This window comes from Microtus ochrogaster, chromosome 1 (genome assembly GCF_000317375.1).
Source record: "Microtus ochrogaster isolate Prairie Vole_2 chromosome 1, MicOch1.0, whole genome shotgun sequence".
Taxonomy (NCBI): Eukaryota; Metazoa; Chordata; class Mammalia; order Rodentia; family Cricetidae; genus Microtus; species Microtus ochrogaster.
The window spans coordinates 46,289,079-46,316,724 of NC_022009.1; the positions used below are offsets into that span (position 1 = coordinate 46,289,079).

Below are 27,646 nucleotides of genomic sequence, written 5' to 3' on the forward strand. Positions count from 1 at the left end.
CCCATCACTCTGCACTGCATCTGCTCACTGCTGTCTGCACCTCCCCATCACACTGCACTGCATCTGCTCACCGCTGTCTGCACCTCCCCATCACATAACAGCACTTTCTTTCTTACCAGAATTCCAGTGGAATTTTTCTGTTGTACTTTTTTTAAGTTGGTAGGTAAAAATTTACACCTAGTCATACTGCGAGAATCTTTAAATTTTCCACATGAATGGAGTAATAGTGACTAGTAATAGTGAGTAATAGTAATAGTAAAACGAGGCTAGGGTCAGGACATAGTCTGACTTTAGATCCAAGTTACATGTGCAAACCCACCTGGCATAGTCATGGCCCTGGACTCAGTGAGTGTGGAGCAGCCTGGCCTCTTGGAAGAGTTAGCAGTGAGCCTTCACGGTCATGTAGCTGGAGGCTCTTAATTTCTGCACCCTCCTAACACCCTCTTCCCTCATAGGCTGTGATCTAGCTATGAAGATTATCTGACCCCTTTTTAAGAAATCTCATAATTTATGACATTATTAAATAGTCAAATGGAAATCCTGCAGAACAGTGCTGGGTGTTTAGGCAGCTGACATTAACATAAGGCAGGTGCCATTAACAGGCAGGTCACCAAGCAGGAAATGAAAACGGTGACTGTGTTATCAAGGGCAGTACGTACTGGCTAAGATGCCTATCATGCTATTCTGTGCCAGTAAGCAGTGATAGCTCATGCTCCTTGCTCAGACTTGAGAACCTGGAACGCCAGGTCTCATACTGTGGGCATTCCGGCTCCTGTTTTTCCCAGCAGAGTCATTTGTTACAACCCATTCCTTCTGAGTCTTATTTTTATGGAGTGAGCTCACATGATTCAGTTTCTTTTCTGTCCTGTTGTTTATTATTACTGTTGTTGTACCTAGTGCTGTATATGAAAACCCAGATCCTCATGCACATTGCACCCCAGCTTCCATTCTTTTAAAGTCACATTATCTCATTTCTGTCCTCTTCTGTAAAGGAAACAGCACACATTGCTGACACATGGTCACCAAACCAATCAGGCAGATGGCTGTAGCTCAGGTCCATACTAGTGTGCCCTTGTGACTCTCTGAGATTCATGTTGGGGAACCCCAACCAGTTAGGTAAAATGTCCCGGCAAAGAGTAAAGAAGAAACAGAGAATACCTGGCAGGTATTCCAGGGAGTCCCAGGGCAGGACTGGGAACTTCTGGTGAGCTCTGTTGCCTGTGGAGGGTATGTGCTCTGATGAGTCCTATAGCAGGGTCTGCACAGAGAAGGGTACCCCTTCTGTACATCTGAGTGGCATTTGTGCCTGCTTTTGTTTGTTTGGTTTTAAAGATTAGACACTGTGTACATGCATTTAAAGGGGCAACTAGGTCAGTGGACCAAAGGTGAGCACGAAATAGATTGACAGTGGTGGAGCACAGGCTCCCACGCCAGCCTCCACCTTCAGCGGGAATCTGGGAGACGTGGGTTAAAAGACACAGTGAGTCCAGACTGTATCCTGTCCAGGAAATGTGTTTTCAAGTCCTGTGTTCTGCTGGTCACAGGCTGCAGATGATTTCTTGTCCTGGAGCAGCCACAGAAAGGCCCATGGCCTAAAGTGACAAAGGCAAAGAAAGCTATGAGGACAGAAACTTGTCCTGTGAGTCCTTGTAGAGAGGGGATGTAGCTGTAGTGAAACATTCAGTTATTTCTACTGTAAGGGCCAGAGGCTGTCCCACACCAGTGTGCCTGGGGCCTGCCACAGAATAGGCTCTCAGCAGATATTTATCCATTGATTGATACCCTCAGTAAAAGACAGGGTCCTGACACCCAAATGCAATTCTAGAATGGGGCACAGGCTCTTCACTGGCCTGGCTAACACAGGATAAAATGGAGTGCCTGAATGGGCTCTTTTCTTCTTGCCGTGAAGCAGACAAGCTTTTGTTTGTTTGTTTGTTTTTGTTTGTTTGTTTCTGGAAAGTAGACGGTAACTTCTCCATTGTGATAACTTGTTCTCCTTTGTCTTCACAGAGACTAATAGACAAGTCACGCATAACCTGTGTCAAATGGGTTCCTGGTTCGGAAAGCCTTTTCCTAGTAGCCCATTCAAGTGGGAACATGTACTTATATAATGTGGAGCACACTTGTGGCACCACAGCCCCCCACTACCAGCTTCTGAAGCAGGGAGAGAGCTTTGCCGTGCACACTTGCAAGAGCAAATCCACGAGGAACCCTCTCCTTAAGTGGACGGTGGGCGAGGGGGCCCTCAACGAGTTTGCTTTCTCCCCAGATGGCAAGTTCTTAGCATGTGTGAGCCAGGACGGGTTTCTGCGTGTGTTCAACTTTGACTCAGTGGAGCTGCACGGTACAATGAAAAGCTACTTTGGGGGCTTGCTTTGTGTGTGCTGGAGCCCAGATGGCAAGTACATTGTGACAGGTGGAGAGGACGACTTGGTGACAGTCTGGTCCTTTCTAGACTGCCGAGTAATAGCTAGAGGCCATGGGCACAAATCCTGGGTCAGTGTTGTAGCATTTGATCCCTATACTACTAGCGTAGAAGAAAGTGACCCTATGGAGTTTAGTGGCAGTGATGAGGACTTCCAGGACCTTCTTCATTTTGGCAGAGATCGAGCGAACAGTACACAGTCTAGGCTGTCCAAACGGAACTCTACAGACAGCCGCCCTGTAAGTGTTACCTATCGGTTTGGTTCAGTGGGTCAGGATACACAACTGTGTTTATGGGACCTTACAGAAGACATCCTTTTCCCTCACCAACCCCTCTCAAGAGCAAGGACACATACAAATGTCATGAATGCCACCAGTCCACCTGCTGGAAGCAATGGGAACAGTGTCACTACACCTGGAAACTCTGTGCCCCCTCCATTGCCACGGTCCAATAGCCTTCCACATTCAGCAGTCTCCAATGCTGGTAGCAAAAGCAGCGTCATGGACGGGGCCATTGCCTCTGGGGTCAGCAAGTTTGCAACTCTGTCGCTGCACGACCGGAAGGAGAGACACCATGAAAAAGACCATAAACGAAATCATAGTATGGGACACATTTCCAGCAAGAGCAGTGACAAACTGAATCTAGTTACTAAAGCCAAAACGGACCCAGCTAAAACTCTGGGAACATCCCTGTGTCCTCGGATGGAAGATGTTCCTTTGTTAGAGCCACTGATCTGTAAAAAGATAGCTCATGAAAGACTGACTGTATTGGTTTTTCTTGAAGACTGTATAGTCACTGCTTGTCAGGAGGGATTTATTTGCACATGGGCAAGGCCTGGTAAAGTGGTAAGTTTTAATCCTTAATGCGGCACCAGATCTAGAACTTGACTAGGTAGTGATTTTTTTTCTTGTGGGAGGGGTGGGATGTACAATGAATGTGAATGACACTTCTTCATGTAAATCTAAATGCATCAGAGCCATAATTTTGGATACTGCATGCCATGTAATTCTGAATCATTTGATAATCCACCTTAGAGCATTTAAAAATATATAATCAGACTAATTGCCAGCCAAGCCAGTCATCCCTCTGGGTATATAGAGTCCCAAAGTTAGCATTCCTGTATCAGACTATTCCAGTTATAGGGAAATCATGACAGTGTGGAGAAATAATGACATTAAAATGCTAACGTGGAAATTTATGCTTTAACTGGGATATTCTGCGTAACTCCTCAACTAGATTGTTGTGCACCTGGTCAGTGTATGTTCAGTACAGATGGCCATTAATTATCACTTATGGTCCAACTTTTTATCTTAAATCATAAAATGTTTAGGAATCTATGAAATTTAACTTAGGAACAAAGCGTTCATCAGGGTTGATTGATATTATTTTTACATTGTCTGGCAATCCACAGAAAGAAAAGAGCCTTAATTTTTAAAACCCATTTTAGTCATTTTATGACAATTAAAATTGTTTAATAAACATCGTTTTTCAAAGAAGCAGTTTGTAGAACTCTGATTGCAATTGTGCCCTAAACTCCCCACATGTCCAGAGCCTGGAGTTAGGATGCGGGGCCAAGGACACCAGCCGCAGCAGCCGAGACTTGTGTGTTAGGTGTGCATAGCTTGTGTTTTCCCATAGGGAAAAGGAGGTTCTGTCTGTTTTGCTGGGGGGCGGGGGAGCTTTATTTTAGGGTCAGGAAGGTGTGGCTGGAAGTCAAGGGCAGGCTTCTCAGTTCTGCTTTGTGTGGGCTGTTAGGTTGTCCGGCTGCAAGATACCTTCTGACCTGGCATTGGGGAGGGCCAGTTCCCCCACAGGGAAAGCACAAAGCACCCACCCCCTTCGTGTTCTTGAATGGTCGCTGTGAGTCCAGGAGGACTCTTGGAGACAGATGCTGGTGCAGGACTCAGATCCTACCCTTGGAGCCCAGTGTCCTGTGTCCCCTCAGGAGCAGTGCTGTGTGGCTTGCCCCTGTAGCAGGAAACTGGTGGGGATTGCAGTTTGTTTCCAGCTCCTTAGGTCCTGCTCAGCTGTTCAGGAATTCTTTTAATCTGTAGTTTTTACAGGTTTACTGGAGATTTTCCAGTTCTTTGAGCTGGGTATTTTGTGTCGGAATGATAGTTATTTTATTTGTTAATTTGGAATATTTAGGATTATTTCTGTCTGGTACCCCTTTGTCATTAACTATAGCAGTAGTGACCATTTGTATTGCCCTGAGTAGTGGATATGACAGTAGCAAAGATCTGGCAGCTTTCATGTCCGCAGTGTCAAGACTCTGGTAGACAGCAGCCACCAACCTGGCTTTTCTCTCCAGAAGCCAGACCAGACCCAGGCCCCTTCTCATGCTCCTCCTTGTTCATGGCTAGACCAGTGTCCCCATCCCTGTCCTGTTTAATGTGACAGCCACTGAGACTGTCATGATGATGATGCCCATGAGATGATGGCAGCTTCCAGGGTATCTCTCCTATATGCCAAGACATTTTTGTGTCCCTGAGCAGGTGCTCATGTCCCATCTGCCTTGGGAATATACTCCTTAGTTCTTAGGGTTAACTGATCTGAGGGAGCAAAGACCGCTGCCATGAAGACTGTCTGAACTTCAGAGGTCAAATTGGGCTGCCAGGTGGGCAGGTTAGAAATGAACACTCGATGTGTAGTTTCTGAAATTCACTTTCAAATGCTTCTGAGGCATTGAGTATGCAGTTTCCAAATTCAGGACTTTGTATTTGGCCCAAATAGAGTGGCCAATCATAGGTAAGTAATATTTATGATGAAGATATGCTGATGTCTCAGTTGTGAAGCTATCTGCTGGCAAGGGAGCCATCACATGTGTGCTTGTGAACCCAGCACAGATAATGGCCCTTATGGATCCGCCCTGGGAGCATGCCTAGCCCCATCTGCTGGGGTGCAAGAGTCACTTGCTGTTGGGAATTGGGAGAGCAGAACCAGAGGTGGATACACTGTTTCCTTTAAAGGGGGAATGAAAACAGGCCTCAGCTATATTGCCTGATAGAGGCCTGTGAATTCTTTTCTGCATCCCTATGATAATGTCACAGTTTGTGATTTGGGGTTCGGTCACAGTCTCTTCCAATTTCTGCTGCTAAGTATAGTATCCGTTAATGTCTATTCTGGAAACCCTGTTTGGGGCCCTCTGCTGTGTCTCTTAATCCCCTGGGCTTCCCTGCCCTGTTCAGGAACTGGTAAGAGTCCAGGGTCAGTTGTAGAGGGGCTGTCTTAGCTGCATGATCTGGCCCAGGCTGGCCCCTGCATGCAGGGCAATGCTGCCACAGGCCCACTCTGCCCCCCTGACTGATTCCTGCCCCCCTTTCTTTGACAGCCGGCAGAGCAGTTCTGCAGGCAGGAGGACAGAGTGCAAGGTGTTCTCCAAGACCAGAACTAAAGGTGCGGCAGCTCCAGAAGAGGGCGCTGGAGGGCGAGGGCTCCTTCCTGGTGCCCTGCAGACAGAGGTGGTGGGTGTCATGGGGTTGTGTCATGATGGTTTCTGATCTCCAAAGAATGATGCACAGGGAGGGCTCCCCTGCCTCCACAGTAGTCACCCAGAGAAATTTGGGGAGAATGTTTGTAGTTTCCTCACCAAACTTTGAGCTTCCTCATCAAAACTTCCCAGTTTCTCCGTTGAGCAGTCTATTTTTTAAATAATTTTTTTAAAAAGATTTATTTATTATGTATACAGTGTTCTGTCTGCATGTATGTCTGTAGGCCAGAAGAGGGCACCAGATCTCATTACAGATGGTTGTGAGTCATTATGTGCTTGCTGGGAATTGAACTCAGGACCTCTGGAAGAGCAGCCAGGGCCCTTAACCTCTGAGCCTTCTCTCCAGCCCTCTGTAGAGCATTTTCATGAACAAGAATGTCTCTGGTAGCTAGCCCCCGGAATAAAAGAGCTTTTGGCAAGAAGAGGGTCCTACAGGCAGGAGTCGAGTCCCATGGTGTTGCCCCGCGAGGGCCCTGCTGTACAGGTAGAGCCTGCTGTCTGTCCTGCTTGCCCACTGCAGCTGCCAGCTGCACTGTAGCTGTGCTGAATCGGCCCCAGCCTGGTCCCACCTTCCTCCTCCTGTGCCCAGGGACTCGACCCCTGCCGTGCTGGCTCTGCACTTCTGAGCCACAGCCCGGCCCTTTGAGAGGCTTGGAAGTTGTGCCTTCTTTGAAAAGCAAATGTCCCTGAGAGATTGGGTGACACCTGTGGCCAGTAATTGGTCTCCAGATCAGCCTCCAGGGGTAAAGAGCTTTAAGGTTGTCTGTTATGCTGATTGAGTTTAGTAGTGTTTTGAGAGCCACTTAGGTCAGGATGAAAAGTGAATGTTTTTAGAAAAGCCCACATTCTGAAATCAGGTGTGACAAGGGCTATAAAACTTGGCAGTTTCTGTGGGGGTGTGTACACATCCCAGCCCAGGATGTCCCCTCTGGCGTTTTTCTTAAAACACCCAGGGCCATTTCTCCACATCACATTCTGAATTTTTAATAAATTTAACATATTGAATTTGTGCTAAAATGAGTGAGCCTGCCTTAGCACAATGTGTGTCCCTGTCTGTAAGGTCCTCTCACTTCTCGCTGGAGGGAGATATTTTCTTCTTTGTTGAGCAAGCTCAAAGTGTGAGGAGGGACAAAACACAGGACATGTAGGGCCAGAAAAAGGTCCTGTGGAAACCCCAATGCCACCACCAGTCTATCTGACCACTTGAGAGAAACACTAGGACCAGCGTTTAGTGGTGGCTTTCCAGTGACTGATGTTAGAATGCAGGCTATGCTGTGGGCAGTCATGGCTGAAGGGGTCCATGGTCCCTTATGCCTCTTGGTTCAGAGTCAGCTGCACCATTGAGGCTTGTCCTCTGTTGAGGTCTCATCCGTCACCCATGGAGCCTCCATGCACCTTTCCATGTAGGCCTGCTCCTGAACTTGAAGTTTCTAAGGCTGAACATCTGGAGATGCATGGGGGAGCCCCACACCCACCAGGCCGTTTCTGTCCAGAACATGCTATCTACTTGGGCTGACTGGACCACCACGAGCCGGCTTAGGTTAACAAGGTGCTCATCAAAGTGCTGTGCCGCGTCCCAGGGAGAGGACGGCAGTGTGGCGTTAGTGAAGCCCGCGGCTCTCTGTGGAAAAGCACTTGTATGCAACCGTTACCTTGAGACTCAGATCCCAAGTTCAGCTGTAACAGAACATACTCTTCTGGTGGAGCAATGTCACATTGATGCAGAACTTTTCATTCATGCTGCAACTGTTACATTATCTTTGTGTCATGGCTCAATTTCTGCCTCTTGAGTTAAAAGTGTGAAAGTCTTGCGTTTTAACTTCTGTGTACTTGGCTTTTAAAGATTGTTATTAGGTGACATTGTGTAAAGTTGTATGAGTATCTTTAGTGAGAGTCAAGGTAAATGTGTATTTCCTTTCTTACATTTTCATCTGATCTCTTCACAACTTGAATACATTTCCTGAAGAGCCCTCCTGCTGTGAAACACAGGACCCGAGCTCCTACTGTTGCAATAACTACTGAAGTTGAATATCAGTGTTGTTACTCCTTAATCCTGAGAACCATGTTTCTGTTCATGGCTTTGTTTTTAGCTGTTTGCTTGTTGCTGTCACAGAAGAGACTAACTCATACTTGACATTCTGCAGTACTGGGGGCTCTCTCCTCTGTATACTGACATTGAATAAACGTGTGAATGCATTGTAAACGTAGAGAATTTTCAATAAGTCATTTTCACATCTAAGCTTTACAAAAAAGAATCTCAGTGAGCCAAAAGAGAAAGCTGTTAAGTGCTGTAAAATTAAGAGCCTCGTTAACGTTTCTAGAACTAATAACCATGGAAGCCACCTCTTCCTACTGCTGTGTGGACCGCTGACGCTGAGCTCCAGAGCCGCAGTTGTGTGTGAGCTTGTCTGGATCAGGCCCTGGGTTCTCTTTGAAAAGGATCCAGTGTAATGTGAATGTTAACTCTGGAGGGAGCTAGGCTCTGCAGCCACCTAGGCAGCCTAGGGAGCCAAGGGCACTGTGGGCCTCTGTAGGAGCTCTTCCCTCTCAGCACACTCCCACCTCACCCCTGCTGGGCGTCTGGGCTGGGGGTCGGCTTTTGTCATCACCTAGAGCCCAGTGCAACAAGAGCGACAGGAGCAGGCAGCAGTCAACACTCCACGGGGGTCAGGCGGATCAGCCCTGCATATTGTCCCTCAGTACATAGACTTCACCAGTCACCCCCATCTCCAAATGTTTACATGCAGGAATTACAGGTGACATGCCGGGGTGACATGGGGAGAGAGAGCTGGACCAAGGTGCTCCCACTCATCTGTCAGCTCGTTTCCTGAGACACTGGGTTCTTGCTTAGCTGCCTCTCCTCCAAGCTGCTGTGGTTCTGTGCTCTCTGCCTCGGAGCCCCCACAGATAGTTTCAGGGTGTTTCCTTACTGCCTGACTCTGGGTGCAGATCGGGTTGACTGTGTGCTGCCATGCAGGAGAGCTGTTCAAACCTGTAGCTCAAAGGGACCCCCCACACACACACACACGAGCAGCACAGGGGGGCTTTTTCTTAGAAACTAAATAGCTTTACAGGCCTAAAAGAGGCTAATGACATTTTCTCCTTTATTTAAAGAAAACCATACCATTTGATTTTTTAAGACATAGCTACTGTATACTTGGTGTAGGGCTACCTGTAGATGTGGGTGCCGTCAGTGTTGTAGTTAGTGGTTCTGTAGCAGCTCTGTCTTGGAGCCGTGCCTCAAAACCAGTCTCTGCTTTTGGGTGGATTCTGGGCAGCTCCCGCAGGGGGTAAGCCAGAGAAGATTTCTTCTGTGGCAAACTTCAGGGCCCGGAGGGTCACAGAATGAGGGCCTTAGCTGGCCCTTAATGTACAAACTCAAAGAAGCCTTCAGCCGCTTGCACGGTTCATTTTCTGTCTTTCCCCGGGTGTCTGTAAAGAGTTTGACATTTCCCTGTTCTCACCAGAGATCAGGTTGTGTAGCCCCTTTGTGCTGCCTTCAGTGTGGCCTCTCAGGGCTAGCTTGTGAACAAGGCCCACAGCCCAGCAGGACCCAGGGTCCCGGGAAAGTAAGTCACGACACCGAGTCTGGTTGCTCTGACCTCTTTCGTATACCTTCTACAGAAGGGTGCTTTCTTTCCAGGTTTTCTCTGGTCTTTGCTGTAGACTGTGTGGAATAGAGTAGTGGATTCTTAAGCTCAGACAGATAAGGGGAACACACCCAGGGCAAAGAGCAGAAGTCTAAAACATGTCTTTGCATGTACAGCATCCAACCAGCTATTATCCATCTCAGCAACATCTGCCAGGGCAGGCAGGAAAATGGACTTGTTCTTTGGTTGTTCTGGTTTCTAAGGCACAGTGTTGTTTTTATTGTATATCCTGGTGAAATAAGGCTTAATTCTATTAGCATTGCATTCTTGTAAATTAGAATCTAACCCAAACCAAGACCTGGAGTATTTTGTTGTGTAATTTTAAAATGAAATATCCAGCAATGTTGGCAAATTTGGTGAGACCAGAAGAGCTCAGGTTCAAGAGTTGTCTTATCGCTGGGACTAGGGTCTCTGCTGGAGAGACCTTCTCAGTTTTGTGAAGCCTGTACATAGGGCTAGGCTGACCCAAGTGCACACACCCAGCAGGCACACACGTTCTTCCTGGGTGCCATCTCTAATCTTGACTTGCCCGTCCCCAAGCAGAGAAATCAGAGGGCTGCAGAACCACCATGCTTTGGTACGAGAGTGTCTCTTTGCCTTGACACCGCTTGACACTGCTTCAGTGGGGGTGTGGCCACTTCCCCTTTCACCTCCCAGGCTTTACACTATAGCATGGACTAATGGTGACAGGCTGGGGTGTAGCTTGGTGGAACTCAATCTCCCCCCAACCCCATAAAGGGTATATTTTACATTCTCTTCTTTAGGGGAACAGGCGTTTCATACAGGGTCTCCTGTAGCCCTTGCTGTGGCTGCAGGCCTCTGCTTCCCGCGTGCAGGAGTATTAGGCCTACACCACCAGACCCAGTGCCTCCACTGCAGATTCTGCAGAGACACATCCTAAGAGTAAACAGTGTGGAGGTCACTGTTCTAATGACGAGTAACAAAGCCAGGCAGTCTTTTTTTTTGGGGGGGGGGGGGGGTTCGAGACAGAGTTTCTCTGTGGTTTTGGAGCCTGTCCTGGAACTAGCTCTTGTAGACCAGGCTGGTCTCGAACTCACAGAGATCCGCCTGCCTCTGCCTCTGCCTCCCGAGTGCTGGGATTAAAGGCGTGTGCCACCACCGCCCGGCAGCCAGGCGGTCTTGATCTGGGTGCTGGTGCTGGGCTAAGGCCCTTCCCTGCTCTACAGTTTTTAGTTTCTGGTGGCCTGTGCTGGCTTCACACATTCTTCTAGGGGCCAGCAGGCCAGTGTACTCAGGAGCCTGTGACCTCAGGGTCAGGGAACTGGAGGCCAGGTCTATCTGGTTCTCATTTCACCTTACCTTCTCAATAGTCTTCCTGTCTATGGTGTTCCTGTCTATTTTGGAGGGCCCCGAGGTCCTGGCCTCCACTTATGGCAGAAGTGAACCCCCACTGAGACAGCCCAATTCTCTGACATTTGAGTGGGATTGCAGGAGTTGAAAGGTTGGCAGATGTGATCGGCTGGTTGAGGAGACCCAAGTGTGCTCACCTTGGCCTCGTGGCCAGGATAGTGAGTGCACTTGATGGAGAGTAAGGACTGGTTCCCCTGGACTCCTGAACACACCACAGACAATGAGGGCCTTGGGCTAGGACAGGGCAGATTCAGTTAGAGCTGTGTGTCACTGCGAGCTAGAACCCGGGAGGCAACTCCTCATCCACAGAATTGCAAGGAAAGGACACAGAGGCTACCAGAGCGGGCATGTTCATTGTCAGGCTCATGTTGACTCTCATGGCAATCAGGAATCACTTGGCCACCAAATATCAAAGATGGGGCCTGTCCAAGTTGAAATGTGCACTGTCGCAAGCAGTGTGCTTCAAAGGCTCTTAACACCCGCCTTTGAGAGTTTTTATTTGATTATGTACTGTAGTAAGTTGGGCTATATTCAGTTAATATTTATTTCCCCTGGTTCCTAAGTCATTAACTATTGTTTAAAATCATGCGCCTCCCATATGGTTGGCATCACTTGTCCATTGGCAGGCCGTGGCCATGGCAACACCTACAGAGACAGGGCAGGCCACCTCTGTCTGCAGTGCTGCTCAAGGCACAGAAGGCGGGTCACATATTGAAGTGGCTGCTGTCTTCGACCTCAGCTTGGGTGGACCAGGGCCTTTTTGCATCTGCCTTCCCTCACTGGCATGGTGGGTTTACAGGAGGTCTGAGGGGCGTGGCTCTTTGTGCACTGTCTGAACAAGGGTCTGAGGGGATAAGAGCTCCTACAGATGCAGATCAGGCCAGTTGTTATATTCCATCTGTTTTTGCCTCTTGGCTTTGTCTAGACCAATAGATTTCAACTCTGATAAGAAACTGCGGGTCAGATGGCTTACAGTGGGCCAGCTGTTTCCTAGCTCCCTCCAGCAAGGTGTGGGGTGAAGCTGATGACCCATGTATGACTGTCAGCCTCATTTCTGCACGGAGTCTTTGAAAATGTAGCAGTGTTTACTTAGCATTAAGTGTCATTTATAAATAACAACAAGTAAATAATTCTTCGGGACGGCTAAAGGATGTTTGTTTCCATGGAACCCCTACCCCCCATTTTAGTTCTAATGCTGCACTACTGTAATCTTCAGATTCCTCAGAAATGAGCACCAGGCTCTGCCATAACTGCCCGCAGAGTAGTCAGTGCTGAGGATTGTGAGTGCCCTTGGCTCTGAGGCAGCTCTGAGGGCACTGGGAGCTGTCTTACCATTGCAGCTGCAGGACTCCCCACCCAGGGCCTGAACTCCTCTCACGTACCTGTAGGGCCTCTTCACTGGAGGTCAGCTAAACTAAGGGAGAAGGAAAACGCCTTAAGTGCCACTAGATCCTGTCCTTGGAAGCCCACCTGGCTTAGGGCCTGAGCTGACCTGACAAGCCAGAGGTGGAGCTGGTGACCCTGTCTGCAGCTGCAGTATCTGAGCTATGCCTTCCAAAGGCTCCGACGGTCCTCAGTAGACACTTCTAACTGGTGTTGGGGCACAGAATCTCATTCCAGGCACAGTACAGTGCTCTGAGAGGAATTAGGTAGGTAGAACAGGGAGTGTGTTAAAGCCTGGTTTCCGGCCCTTGGAAAGGCATGCAAGCCTGTGAAAAACGCTGGCCAAGGGTGAGCGCCGGGGCTGTCTGCGCTGCCCCGTGTCTTGCTGGATTAATGTAAACTGCTTTGTTCGCAGGGCTTGTTGTCATCCCCAAACCAGGCCAGTTCTCCAGGTGGGACTGTAGTGTAGCAGCTGCACTGCTGCTCCCAGGCTCCCCGGACACGTGTGGACTGAGGGAGTGACAGACGACAACGGAGCCATGAGCTGCGCTGGAGCCACATGCAGGCGGCAGGCAGCGGCAGCCTGTAGGGCTGTGTGGAGCTGCTAACCCAAAGAGTTGCTTCCATTTTTAAATCAGTCTGTTGGGGCTGCAGTAAAAAATGAGAAATGGAGTTTTCTTGCTTTTTACTCTAAAATTCAATGTAATTAAATCCCATATATAATATATATACATATATACATAGTGTAAAGTAAAATGTTTCTTGGACAAGAAACCTTAAATTCAACTGTTATGAATAGCACTTGGCTCTGGTTTTGCACTGATCTATTTTATACTTTAGGTAGTCACTAGACAGCCTGGGATGCACTCATGAAGACAGTTGTCACCTTCTGACTTAAATACATAATTCAGAAAGACAGATGCTGCAATCATAGATTTAAAAAAAACTGTTTGCACTTAAAATAGTTTAATGCTAATAGAAAATGACTTTGAATATGGGGGTAGTGGACTCCCGGCTTCCACCACATGGAGTGAAGATGCCCTTTTTATCTGTTAACGTTTATTTTATTACTGTTGTTTCCAATGCAATCAAGCCTGTATTATATATGTAAATAATGTAATTCTGAAATGGGGGAGTTACTTCACTAGTAATTTTCATCATTTAAGAGTGATATTTCTAATTCACAAAAACATTAATATTAAAATTATCTTGAATATACTATTTGTTTATCCTTTTTTAACTGACGCTGTGTGATTTTTTTTGTTCTGGCCTCACCCATTGGTTGGTATGGAATTGCTCCATCCTTTGTCTGTCACATCCCTTGATCCCTCACTGCCAGTTCAGTGTAAGGCTGACTGAGAAACATGTCTCACTTGAGAATTCTTGGCTCTGGGCCAGTGCTCACAGTCCAGCACACCGCGGGAGCTGCTCAGGCCTGCAGACTCTAGTGTAAGCACGTAGCCTTTTCCTTATGGTTTGGGGTGCACCTGCTGCCCGTGAAAGCTGAGAGCGCACACTGTAAGTTTCCACAGCTCCACCAGCCGCACCATGACTCAGGTAGCTCAGACATCATCACACGGGGCTTCCGGAGGGCTGACATCAGCAGGCATGCATCTCTGTGCTCAGGTCCAATTCCCTGCCCACTGTAGCTGCTGCAGGTGATACCTAGAGACAATGCCTGTATTTCCAAGCAGGAGAACCTTTCTCACCTTTTAAAGAATCATACAGACCTGGGCCCTTGAAGGTTTTATGTGCCGAGACTAAGTCATAAGGTGTCTGAGATATTTCTCCATTGATCCCATTAACTAGGGGCATGTGGAAGGAGTGTGGGGCTTTTGCTAGGATGTCTGAATTTGTAGCAGCTGCGGCTGCAGCAGGATGATGCTACTGCACAGTTCACACACCAATGCAAGCCCAAGTCTGTCTTTATTCACATTAGGTTCCTGGCTTCCAGGCCAGGGAAGCCACTCACTTCTGCTGTTGCCTTAGCCTTGGGAAGGTGCCCAGAACCTAGCAGTCTCCTGAAGCAGCTCCATTCTAGATCCTCCCTGTCTGCAGGGAGTGACGGGAGGCAGTCACGTTAACAGCAGGGCAGCAAGTACTCATGTGGAAGCTGAAGCACCGCCTGAAGAGACCTCCAATTGCACTCCACAGCTCTCACTGAGCACCGCTCAGGGTCCTGGGTCCTTCCGGGCCTCGACCCAGTCTGTCACCTAGTGTTTCCATTTGCCCAGCTGTACTGACAGCTGTCAGAGGACTGTGCCTGTGACAAACCTTCCTGGTTCTCGTCCTGATATTAGTCCCTAGCCACATGGTCTAATGTGCCTTCCAGATGGTCTTAGAACTGCCCCAGCACCATGGATAAACAGTGTTCAGCAGGTCCTGGAGCCATAGGAAGTGACAGCTCACTTACCTGTTACTGTAGGACTGGATGGATGTCACTCCACGTGTGGGGACTGGGGCAGAGGGGAGGCTGCATCATAGTGTCTTCAACCATAGCAGGCAGAAGGTGAGACTGCACTGCCTTTCCAGCACAGACTGCTGCGGTGACAATTCAAACACTTGGCAAGCAATTGCCGTTCAAATTCTGCATGGGAGAGTCCACGGTGCCGCACTGAGCTAGGCCCACAGGAGGCAGAGAAAGCCAAGAGGTTTTCCCTCAGGTCCTTGCTGCAGCCTTTCCAGATACTGGTTCTCTGCCCCAACCCAAGCTCAGCCCAGCCTTGCAGGCCCTACTTTGGGCATGCTGTCATGCCCACTCAGATGGCTTCCGTCTCTGGTCCCCTTGTGTGTTGAACTGGCTGCAAGCCTGAATACTGCCTACTGGACTAAGGCTCCTAAACCAACAGCAAAGGCGGAGGACAGCCCTTTTCCAGGGCCACACCACGCTTTCAGAAGAGTGCAGGAGACACCCACCAGCCCTGGCTCTGTCCATTTTAAGCCTCATACCCAGAGTATTCCATGCCCTCACTGCCCTCCACTATCCCATCTTTCTCCTACAGCCTCACTGCCCTTTGACTCCTGGCACTGCCCCTACCCACCCATCTGTCTAGTGGCCTGAAACTTGGGCGAGCAGAGTCCTGAGTGATGGGTCAGATATTGAGACTCAACACTTCCCTGGGAAGTTTCCCTTTTTAAATGGTACGTATATTCATGGTTTTTTTTTTTTTCTTTTCGTTTTTGTTTTAGAGACAGGGTTTCTCTGTAGCTTTGGTGCATGTCCTGGAACTAGCTCTTGTAGACCAGGCTGGCCTCAAACTCACAGAGATCCACCTGCCTCTGCCTCCTGAGAGCTGGGATTATAGGCGTGTGCCACCACTGCCCTGATTTAAATATATATATTTTAAAGATGATAAAAGGCATACTCAATTCCTTTGTTCCATAGGGCTGAGTAGAGCCTAGGTCACACTACACTGCTAAATGAGTGCTTACCATGAACGCACAGGGCCTGGGCTCTACCCCCAACATAGCAAAAGCAAAAAACGGAAGCCAAGAAGAGGCTTAGGAGGATTTTGTCCCCAAGTCCAGTTGTCTGATGAATGCTTTTGCCCTTTTTTTTTTTAAGTTTATTTAACTTTTTTATTTTATGTGCATTGGTATGAAGGTGTCAGATCCCCTGGAACTGGATCTTCAGACAGTTGTGAGCTGCCATGTGGGCCCTGGGAATCGAACCTGGGTCCTCTGGAAGAGCAGTCAGTGCTCTTAACCACTGAACCATCTCCCCAGCCTGCTTTTGCCTTTTGAATCCACTCAGTACCATTCTTTTTACATTTGTTCCCATCTCTCCACTGTAGTGGAATGGACTTTTGAGTGTGTGTGTGTAGAAAGAAGCACCAGGACACCTACTGTGTCACTTATTCTTCTCTGTTCCATTGAGTCCCTTGGTGGCCAGCAAGCCCCAGAGACCCTCCTGTCTTGTCCCCATCCTGCACTGTTCCCTGCCTGGTGATCAGGTTTTAGGGGTGTAAGAGTCCCAGCTTTTACATGGATGCTGTGGATCCAATTCAGGTCCTCTTCTCGAGCCCAAGCACTCTGACCACTCCCTGTCTCCCTAGCCCCAGCCTTCTTTTTCTAGGGCACAAGGTGCCCAACTTGCCTACCTGCTCCAAGCCACACTGACAACCAGATCCTGGTTCTGCATCCCTAAGGGAGTCTAGGCACTAGCAATCATGACATGGCCGCCACTCAAAGCTGGCACACGATGTCAGCCTGCCCAGCTGTGGCTCAGGAAAGCCGACACAAAGGAGCTACTTGTAACACATTTAGATGGAGCCCATTTTCATGAGCCACTGTAACAGTACCTGACTCTGCAGTGGAAATCAGCAGTCTGCAACAGCACTCCTAGGAGGTACCACAGCCACAAGACCTGGAATACCTGCCAATCCTGTTGGGAAAACACTGAGGTACAATGTGCACAGCCGTCTCTCAACCAAGCCTAAGTCACTCATCACAGAGATTTTGGTCTATCTTTTATTTGTTTTCTTTCTTATTTTCTTTTTCTTTCTGAGGCAGGGATACTCATTGAGTAGCCCAGGCTGGGCTCTTCCTGCCCTCCACCTCCCCAGTGCTGGGATTACAGGTATGAGTTACCAAGCCCAATCTTATGTTTTGATTCATATAAAAAGTCACCTCAAATCCTTACATTATGAGAATGAAATAAACCCTTGAATGAGGTGGTTTTACATATGTATTAAACTGGAACACTCGGTACAGCTGCTTTGGGGTGGCAAACACGGCTCCAGGCTGTGGGTACAGACGGGCTGCTGGGCAGCTTGTCCCTGGGCTACCAAGCATTGTCAGGACCACCAGCATACAGGGCATCCTCTGGCCTGTCCACTCTCAGCCGCAGGGGCCTAAGCCTGCTCATAGCGCCTGCCCTTGCTCTCCAAAAGGGTGACCAGGTGGTGTGCTGCTCAGTATTCGCCCCCTTTCCTGTTGATAGTAGGCAGGTGATACTGTTTCAGGTGAGGTTTGCTGTCCTTCTGTGTGTCTGTCTGGTAAAGAAGAACCACAGACACTGAATGGAGACTGAGTCCAGGCCCTAGAGCAGCCCCACAGAAAAGCTAGAGACTACTACCTTCTTGTTTGCACCAGCACACTTCAGGGGTCTCAACACAGGGACTCTTCCGTTTGCTGCAGTGCCTAACACTGACCGCAGCGCAGGACTGGAACACGATGACAGTCTGGTCACTCCGGACAGCCTCAGTTTAGGCAGTTCCATCAAGCTGGCTGGCCCTTGTCTTCTGGCATGGCACTCCTCTTGCCTCAGGGGCTGCTTCTTGAAACAGAACACTGATCAGTTCCCCTTCAGGAATCAGGTCAAGCAAAGGACACTCTTTGCCTGATCAAACTGCCTGGCTAGAGCCAGGATGGAAAGTACGGTGAACAGCAGCCGTGAGTGTATGGCAGCCTTCCTACAGCCCACCAGTAAAAGGAGAGCCCCCAGGAATCCTCCTCTGTTCTGCAGATCCTACCAAGCACTGGCCCTCAGCACAGCCTTAAGGCTGTGCTCTGGCCAACTTGCAGTGAGGTGAATGGCCAGTGCAGGCTTAAAACACTGAGCTATGACTGGGCTTTCTAGGCCCTGTTCACCCCAATAGGCCTTTGTACAGCTTCAGGGTAAGAATTCATTTGTTTGCTTGTTTGCTTTTGAGATAAGGTCTCACTGTGTAGCCCTGGCTGGCCTGGAACTTGCCCTGTAGACCAAGATCTGCCTGCTTCTGCCTCCTGAGTGCTGGGATTAAAGGTGTGTTCCATCATGCCCAGTAGTTTCTGCATTGTTTAAGTACTAGAAAAAAATGCCTTCGATTCCCGGTCAGGGAACCAAAAAAATGCCTAGCATGTGAAGATTTGTGGAAAACAGTGCACAGCTCCCTGGAATAAGATTCTTCCTCACTGGGTGCCCTCATCGAGGTGTGGCTTGCAAGCCACAGCCAGGAGACAGGCATAGCCTTCAGTAACTAGTGCTCATCTTGGATGTGACTACACAATTGGGGTGAGGTGGGATGGAGAGATGCCAGCAGACAACATGAGGGTAAAGGGTGACATAGTTGAGCAGGCAGTTTGGAGGCCATTTATGGTCGTAGGAGCTGAGGGAGAGGAGATTACCATGTGGGCCTGGGCATGTGAGGCCCCCTGGGAAAGACAGCCATGGGGAATGCAGGAGATACTGCACAAGTACACTTGGTTCCTGGCCAAAGCTCTGGGAGAACTGGCTGCAGTGGCCCCATGTGATCAGAGCTGCCATGCACGGTAAAGGTGGGAGAAACAACTGACTGGTGAGAGGCTACAGCTAGAGTTAGACACTAGCTCCAGGCTGTACGGCTGGCAGAGCCAATGGTTACCACAGGTCAGGATGCAACAGGATAGGTGGAAAGGAAAACGGAGAGAGTGCACGGTGAAGCTGTCATGTCTGAGGAGGAAGAATGCTCACCATCTGTAGCTAGGGCTACAGTGGCTTATCAGTACCTCCTGTTGGGCTCATTCTCAGGACATACGTGACCACATTGTGATGTGACCACAAAGGGCTGTGGTGCAGAACAGGTACTTGCACATGGCTATCAGATCAGATACCCATGGAACGGTCCCCTCTCTGGGCGTACACACATGTTCTAGTAGGTAGTGAGGCAGAAAGGGCTTACGTAGTTGGAGGCAGGTCCATACTACCTGGAGCAATTAGAATATTCCTGAGACTGTAATAGCATAGTGTTCAGGACTCAGTTGACATGGTGCCCCTCTGGAACGGGTGTGTCACCAACCTCCACACCTTGTGACCTCCTCAGAAACAAGTTATGTAAAGGCTTCCAGCTTCCAGTCTATCCAGCTCACTGATTTCAGCTCATACCTGCTTTCTGCCCTCCTTTGAGAATGACCAGTTTTGCCTGGATGACTCTGGCACCATGGGGTACTTCGGGAAGAAAGCTCTTCTGTGGTTGGCTAGGGTCTGTGTCTCAGCGGCCCTACAGGGGAGGAAAAGAATGTGGCCATCTCTGATAATGGCTCCAGAGCTTAGCTGTTTCCTTCAGGTACAAATATGCTCTTATGAGTGGCCATTCATGCTGTTTTCCACAGAACTAAAGAGTCCTTTTCTTCCCTTCCTGTACAAATTCAGTGCTGTCTGGGCTGGGAACAAAAGTTATCTTAACCGTGCAGTATTGTATGTGGCCTTAGTAGGGCCACACAGTCAAATTCAGGAGTGTACAGATGTGTGAGGTTATGTGCCCTTGCTAAGTCCCTCCCGCCGAGCACTTAGAAAACCCTCTAGAGCTAGGTGGCATACAGACCACTCAGTGAACTTATGCTGACTATCCTGGATGTGCCCCAGGCTCTTCTAGGGAGCTTACCTACTAGAGCTTTGACATCTAACCCCAAAGCAGCTCCTTGTCCCATGGGTCTCATAAACCAAGACTTCCCACTCATCGTTCGGAGTCTACCAGAAATCCTACCTCTGCACCTGGAAATAGGGGTGCTGAAGGGCTTGGTGAGCCGCGATTCGGTCATCAGGGTCATAGGCCACCATTGCATGCAGGAGGGAGAGGCATTGCGGGGACAAATTGGTTGTCAGTAGAGGTATTCCTGATCCCTTTTTAAAAGGAAAATCAAAACTCATAGCTCTCGACCTGTATTGAAAGCCCAATGATAATAAATCATCATGCCATTATTAGAGCACTGGTGGCCGCCACCCTGCCTCTAAGGGCCCTGCACTGAAGGTAAGAGCTCACAATCCTCAAGGGAACAAGTCAGGATGGCTGTGGTGGGACATGTCTACAAGCCTACACTGCGATGTAGCGCTATGAGGATCAGGTGTGCAAGGCCAGCCCAGGCTACATAAAGAGTCTGAGGCCAACCTGGACTTTGAAAAAGGGTAATGGAGCCGGGCGATAGTGGTGCACGCCTTTAAACCCAGCACTTGGGAGGCAGAGGCAGGCGGATCTCTGTGAGTTCAAGACCAGCCTGGTCTACAGAGCTAGTTCCAGGACAGCCCCCAAAGCCAAACCCCAAAAAAACCCTGTTTTGAAAAAAAAAAAAAAAAAAAAAAGGGTAATGGAGCCGGGCGATGGTGGCGCACGCCTTTAAACCCAGCACTTGGGAGGCAGAGGCACGATATCTCTGTGAATTCGAGGTCAGTCTGGTCTACAGAGTGAGTTCCAGGACAGCTAAAGATACACAGAGAAACCCTGTCTCCAAAAAAAAAAAACCAAAAAAACAAAACAAAACCAAAAAGGGTGATGGGATAAGAGAACACACAACTCCTGAACTCCAAGAGAGAATCCTGCTCAGCCAATGGCTCTGCGAAACCCAACCATCAGTGCAGCTCAACTGCCGGATAAAACACTTGGCTCTGAGCTGGAGGGAGGCTGTACAAGGGACGATTTCTGCATTTCCTGTTCAATTATGCTGTAAACTAAACCTAATAAACAGGGATGTGTGTGCTATAAAGGTACGAGACTCCCTTGCCTGTAAAAGCAGAAACCTTACCTTCCCATGTGACTAGAATTAAAGGTGAATAGGAGAAAACAAGGTGGGTGGCTTTTCTACTGACCTTTCTTGGACCATAGGGCTTCTGGGAGATCTTTTCTAGCAAGTTTCCCACTCCCTACAGGCCTCAGCTTCATCTCTCATCAAATCAAAACTCCAATGGGGCCGCAAGGGCTGGGCACATTGTTACCCTCTGACTGCTGACTGCAGCCTCAGGAAGTCATCACAGACAGCCTTTCTGACAAGCAACCTTCTCTCTCACCCAAGCAGACCCAAGTCCCATATAAATGCTCTGGGGACGAAACCCAGTACCAGGCCTTCCTGAGAGACGGGGAGAGCTTTTTGTGACTCAGGAAGAGTAGGGCTCCCTGAGCCCCCAAGAGACGCAGACGCGGCTGGCTCCCCTCTCACAGTGGGTGACTCAGAAAATGTCACGGGGTCATGGAAACAGCTCTCGGCACCATCCCTGGCCTGCTGTAGAAAGGCTGGGGCCCAGACAGAGTGCACACTTACTGTTTGAACTTGGTGAGTGTCTTCTGACAAGGTGTACCAATAACATCATGGATTTTTGAGATCTGGTCCAGTTCATTCACACCAGGGAAGAGGGGCTGCAGGCTGCAGGGGCACAAGGAGGTGCGCTGCAGTGAGGCAGGCCTCCCACACACAGGCTGTCCCCGAGTAAACCTCTGATCTGGAGACTGTTGCTCTTTCTTTCCCCCACACAGGCTGTCCCGAGTAAACCTCTGATCTGGAGACTGCTGCTCTTTCTTTGGCCTGGGCTTTCCCTTATGCCCCAAGTATTTCTTTTTTTCTTTCTTCATTTTTTTGTAAGACATGTCTAAGCTTAATTTTTTTGCTTTTTTTTTTATTTTTTTATTTTTTTTGTTTTTTCGAGACAGGGTTTCTCTGTGGCTTTGGAGCCTGTCCTGGAACTAGCTCTGTAGACCAGGCTGGTCTCGAACTCACAGAGATCCGCCTGCCTCTCCCCGAGTGCTGGGATTAAAGGCGTGCGCCACCATCGCCCGGCCTTTGTTTTTTGTTTTTCAAGACAGGGTTTCTCTATGTCCTGGCTGTCCTGGAACTCGCTCTGTAGACCAGGCTGGCCTCAAACTCAGAGATTCACCTGTCTCTGCCGCCCAAGCACTAGGATTAAAGGTGTGCGCCACCACCTCCTGGCCTAAACTTATACTTTTTAAAAAATGTTTTTAAAGATTTATTTATTTATTATGTATACAGTGTTCTGTCTGTATGTCTGCTTACAGGCCAGAAGAGGGCACAAGATCTCATTACAGATGGGAATTGAACTCAGCACCTCTGGGAGAACAGCCAGTGCTCTTAACCACTAAGTCATTTCTTCAGCCCAATTTTTAAAAATTCTGTGTATTTTTGCCTGCATGCATGTCTGTGCACCATGTGCCTGCCAGGTACCCAAGGATGCCCAGAGGATGACATCAGACCCCTTGGAACTAGAATTATGGATGGTTTGAGCCACCATAGGGGTGTTGGGAACGGAATCCAGGTCTTTTGGAAGAACAGTCAGTGCTCTTAACTTCTGAATCATCTCTCCAGCCCCCTAGGAATTTCTTAAGAGACGGTCAGTGGATCTCACTCCTCAGTCCAGCACCCTAGTTTCTCTACTATGAAATGCCATAAACTACACAGAACCTCCTGTCAACCCACAGGAGTTTGGTCGAGAAACTCCAGGTGGCCGAAGTCAAGTATGCTGGCAAATTAGTTTCGGGAAGCCTTCAGTTCAGAGCTGTTCTGTTTTGTTTTTGTTTTTTGTTTTTCGAGACAGGGTTTCCCTGTGGCTTTGGAGCCTGTCCTGGAACTAGCTCTGTAGACCAGGCTGGTCTCGAACTCACAGAGATCCGTCAGAGCTGTTCTGATTTGGGGATATGATCCGTGTTCCATGCCACAACAAAAACTTAAAATACAACGTTGGCAGTAGGACTCTTTAACTTCATGGCCAAAGGGGACATTGTGAGAGATTAAAAAACTGCTCTGAGGGGCTGGAGAGATGGCTCAGAGGTTAAGAGCATTGCCTGCTCTTCCAGAGGTCCTGAGTTCAATTCCCAGCAACCACATGGTGGCTCACCACCATCTGTAATGAGACCTGGCGCCCTCTTCTGGCATGCATACTTGAAAGCAGAATGTTGTATAAATGATAAATAAATAAATAATCTTAAAAAAAAAAAACTGCTCTGAGCAGAGGACATGATTACTAATGGCTCGCCTGCGGCTATCTGAAATTTTGCTCAGATGTCACGGGCTACTGTACTCTTAATTATCCGTCCTTAAATACCCTTCCAGACTAACTCATGGATCTTAGCACGTGACAAAGAATTGTCTGCTGGCATTTACAGCCCCAGTAAAGTCACCGCTGGGTTTCCCAAATGACATTATTCGTCTCTACAGACTAGAACCCAAGAAGGCCTGAAGTGCACGTCCACACCATTATTCCACAGCAGTTAAAAGAACAGGTGGAACCGCTGGCCCCTGGGTCCCTGCCTGTGTTCATATTTCACCTCAAGATTCCCCAGAAGCAAAGGCTGCGCCCACTCCTCCCTGGGCCTGATTAAGAAAGATAAGACTCACCTCTGAGTGAGACCCCCAGTCTGTTCTCAGCCACTGTTCTTCCCAGGGATGGTATCAAAAAGTCAGAGGAGGTGTGAGCTGGGGCTTTCTAGAGAAGTCCAATTGTGCCAGGAGGAGCCTCATGCCCACACTGTGGCAGGGTGGTGCTACCTTGTTTCTCTGATCTTGCCTCTACTCCCTGCATGATCAAGTCCTATCACCAGCCCCACCCTGCCACGGGGCCTGCCAGTACTACTGACCAGGCCATGCAAGTAAGGGCAAGTACTTAGCTAGAAGTGAGATGAAAACCTAGTCAGTGGCCTGCTGACGGAGAGCCCAGTGCAGTAGCAACTAAGCGGAAACCAGAATGACCTCATCCTGGAACTTAAAGGAAGGAGCTGGCAAGTGCCTTGCCCAGCCTCATCATGTGACCTGCCCACATCACCGCAGGCTCAGTTGCTGGCCCTGCTCTACCTGGCAATTTCGTAGAACACACAGCCAGCGCTCCACAGGTCCATCTTGTACGTGTAGAACCCATCGGTGAGAAGACACTCTGGGGCCCGGTACCACCGGGTAGAGATGTACTCTGTGTAGGGTTGCTTGGAATAGACACTCCGGCATGACCCAAAGTCCCCTAGTTTCAGGACATCCTGCTGTAAGGGAGAGAGAGCAGGGTTGGCTCTATGTCAGTCTATAGCCACCGTCACACAAACCATTTAAACATATAAACTAGGGAAAATTCAGCATGTAAGCAGCTCACAGCACACTGTGTACAGGCTTTCTAAGAGACTCTAGTGAAGAATGTGCTGGAAGAATACACTGTAATGCAAGAACACAAAGTTCCCTGTGTCTAGAAGGCACCCAAATCCAGATGAATACCATCACCAGTCACAGACACCGTGCTGCAGCAGCTCCAAGGCCATCTGTTCTGGGTGGCTCAGTTCTAGCCTCACTGCACACAGGCTTCCTGCAGCCATGTGGTTCAAGGGGACTCTTCTGATAGCAAGTCAGTTAGAGGGACCATGCATGGTACACTTTAAATTTGGGTAGTAAGGAGATTTCAAGTCTGAGAAATCTCAGATTTGGAAGGCCCCCAAATCCGCTCTTTCCCAAGCTGACATTCAGCACGGAGAATGGCTATCTTCATTTCCGGTCAGGGAGCAGCTGTCTATTGAGCAAACTGCCTCTTTATATTGCATTCTTCCAGGAGAAAGTCAAAAATGCAGACAGCATTTGCTAAAGCAAGCCTCCTTTTACAAACCTGGAGGGAGAACCAAGTCTAACCCAGGCCAGGGTAGACAGTCTAGAATAGACAAGGCCCTAGCTTCTATTCCAGCACTGTGAAACCCAAAGCCAAACCATACTTTCCAGCTATCTGGAAGAGAAGAGATATCCAGTAAATCCAAGTTTATATTATGAGTCTAGAGAGATGGCTCAGTGGTTAAGAGTGTGTATTGCTTTTGCAAGAGGATCCAGGTTCGGTTCCCGGCACCCACATGGCAGCTCCAGAGGTCTTGAATCTTGGCTTCTAAGGCTGCCTACACTTTTGTGCACATACCCACACTCAGACAAACACATACACTTTTTTCTTTCCTTTTTTTTTCAAGAAAAGGTTTTTCTGTGTAGCTCTGGCTGTCGAGCAGGCTGGCCTAGAACTCACAAAGATTCACCGGCCTCTGCCTACCGAGGCTGAGATTAAGGGCATGTGCCACCACCACCCAGCCAAACACACATACTTAATTAAAAATAAAAATAAATCTAGAAAAAAAGAAAACTTCAAAACTTTATATTCTACCTTTATTTTGATATCAAGTTTCTATATAAAAGTTTTTACCTTTACTAGTATATTTTCTGGTTTTACATCTCTGTGAAATATCCCGTTTCTGCATTGAGTATTAAAGAAAGAATAAAGAGAATGACTTGCACCTCACTGATCCAAAGTCTCCGCCTAGAGCCGTGTCCCTGCACGCTGGAGGGGGGATCCACCCTTTCCCAGCTACCTGTGCATGTGGTCGAGTGATTTGCATAGCTGGTACATATAATGCATGATCTTTTTCTCTGACAGTGGATGTCTTCTCCCTGTGCAGTCAAGGAAATGGCCAATATGTTTACTAATGCCACACGCCACACACACACACACACACACACACACACACACACACACACACACCACTTTATGAATAGGCAATAGAGAGCACATGTATAAAACTCCATCGAACTTTGAAACCTTTACTCAGGGGAGGGCACAGGCACGGCACAGCGTGTGTGTCAGTCAGACGACAAACTGGGAACCAGTGCTCTCAAAACAACAAAAGAAAATAACTTAGTTTTCAGATCTCTAAATCACCAGGTGGTGGTAGCTAGCACACACCTTTAAGCACTTGGGAGGCAGAGGCAGGTGGATCTCTGTGAGTTTGAGGTCAGCCTAGTTTACAGAGCGAGTTCCAGGACAGGCTCCTGTCCCGAAAAACAAAACAATCTCTAAGTGCAACTAACTTTTCATTCAACACCATAATCATTTTTATTAGACTGTTTCACATGACATTATAATTTACTAGAATTATAAAATCAGTTAGGGCAATGAGGACACTAAGAGAGACTTACATAGATCTAATCTACATGGGAAGTAGAAAGTAGAAAAAGACAAGATCTCCTGAGTAACTTGGGAGCATGAGGACCTTGGGGGAGGGCTGAAGGGGAGGGTGAGGCAGGGAGGGGAGCAGAGAAAAATGTAGAGCTCAATAAAAATCAAGAAAAAAAAAAGAAAAAATCAGTTAGGGACTGGGGAGAGGGCTCAGCAATCGAGAGCGCTTACTCTCTTGCACTCCACTGGGCAGCAGTCTCAGGGGTTCAGACACCCTCGTCTGGGTTCTGCAGCTTACACACATTCATTCAGGCACTCACACATACACACAAAACAACTCTTAAAAATATAAAAGAAAACTGGCTGCTCTTGCAGGCTTTGGTTCCCAGCACCCACAAGGTTGCTCACAACCATTCATAACTACAGTTCCAAGTAACCTGATGTCCTCTTCTGCCTTCCATTTGCCTCTGGCACAGGCATGGTGCACAAGCATACATGCAGGCAAAATACTTATACACATAAATTTTAAAAGTTAATTGAGATTTTGAGCTGGATGGTGGTGGCGTGTACCTTTAATCCTAGCACTTAAAGGTGGAATTCTGAATTCAAGGCCAGCCTGGTCTACAGAGTGAGTTCCAGGACAGCCAGGGCTGTACAGAGAAACCCAGTCTCAAAAACAAAACAAAAAACCAAACAACAACAACAACAACAAAATTTAAGATTTTAGTTAGCTTTCTTAAGCTTGGGGGATTTTATAACCTACTATCTACAGCGTTGGAGAAGTAGCTCAGCTGCAGATCACTTGCCCAGAGTGCTTAGGCTCTAGGGGCATTCCCCAGTACAAAAATAAAACAAACAAACAAACCAACAAACAAACAAACAACCCAAAAGCCAGTCGTAACTAGTGCCCTATGTCTTTAATTTCAGCACTTGGGAAGCTGAGGCAGGAGGATCCCCACAGGTTTGAGGCAAGCTTGGACTACAGAATCAGATCCTGTAGCAGAAACCTTTTTTCTATATAAAGAAAACAGAGACCAAGTGTAATGACATAAATGTGAAATCCCAGTACTGGGAGGGCTGAGGCAGGAAGAGCCCCTGTTTCAGGGCAGCCTGAGCATGTAACTTCCATCTCCTCTCCTGCACACCTGCTGGAGCTGGGCTCTCCTTGGGTCATTCCTGGGCTCACAAAGGAATTAGCCAGAGTCCCTCCCTACCAATTCCCTCTGCCCTGTGCATCCCAGAGCTCCAGCTTCAGAACTACCTTCACATTGTTCCACCTATGAGAGTGCACTTGGCAGTCTTGTTCATTCATGTATCCAAATCTTTTATTTGTCTATTTGTCTTATTTATTTATCCATATCTATCTATCTATCTATCTATCTATCTATCTATCTATCTATCTATCTATCTATCTATCTATCTATCTATCTATCTATCTACTTTTATTGTTGAGACAGGGTCTCTCTATAGACCAGGCTGGCCTCAAACTCACAAAGATCCATAGACCTCTACTTGCTATGTGTTAGGATTAAAGGCCTGCGCCACCATGTCTGGGCATTTGTTACTTTTTTAAATTAACGTGTGTGTGAGTGTGTCTCTGTGTATGTGTGTACATATGCCACAAGTGCGGTGGAGGTCAGAAGACAACGCACGCCTTTAATCCCAGCACTCAGGAGGCAGAGGCAGGC

The 27,646-nt window shown here is 48.2% G+C and overlaps 2 protein-coding genes across 8 annotated transcripts in view; one reads left to right on the forward strand and one right to left on the reverse strand.

The window, feature by feature from the left end:
* Wdr20 (WD repeat domain 20) overlaps positions 1–15,496 on the forward strand; it is a 76,816-nt gene extending 61,320 nt beyond the window's left edge. For 2 of the 5 annotated variants that reach the window (XM_026781219.1, XM_026781227.1), the window contains exons 3-4: positions 2,011–3,270; positions 5,757–6,122. In XM_026781219.1, coding sequence (XP_026637020.1) covers positions 2,011–3,270; positions 5,757–5,819 — 1,323 coding nt within the window. In that variant the 3' untranslated portion in view covers positions 5,820–6,122. Of the gene's footprint in view, positions 1–2,010; positions 3,271–5,756; positions 6,123–12,734 lie in introns of those variants that run through there. The other 3 variants (XR_003377280.1, XM_005343559.3, XM_013346403.2) reach the window with 3 other exon arrangements.
* A 505-nt stretch (positions 15,497–16,001) lies between these two features.
* Mok (MOK protein kinase) overlaps positions 16,002–27,646 on the reverse strand; it is a 36,178-nt gene continuing 24,533 nt past the window's right edge. The window contains exons 5-12 of one of the 3 annotated variants that reach the window (XM_005343562.3): positions 25,375–25,453; positions 25,209–25,257; positions 23,849–24,027; positions 21,311–21,412; positions 19,765–19,938; positions 19,164–19,278; positions 17,397–17,597; positions 16,002–17,313 (exon numbers count right to left, since the gene is read on the reverse strand). In XM_005343562.3, coding sequence (XP_005343619.1) covers positions 17,233–17,313; positions 17,397–17,597; positions 19,164–19,278; positions 19,765–19,938; positions 21,311–21,412; positions 23,849–24,027; positions 25,209–25,257; positions 25,375–25,453 — 980 coding nt within the window. In that variant the 3' untranslated portion in view covers positions 16,002–17,232. The remainder of the gene's footprint in view (positions 17,314–17,396; positions 17,598–19,163; positions 19,279–19,764; positions 19,939–21,310; positions 21,413–23,848; positions 24,028–25,208; positions 25,258–25,374; positions 25,454–27,646) is intronic. The other 2 variants (XM_026781249.1, XM_026781246.1) reach the window with 2 other exon arrangements.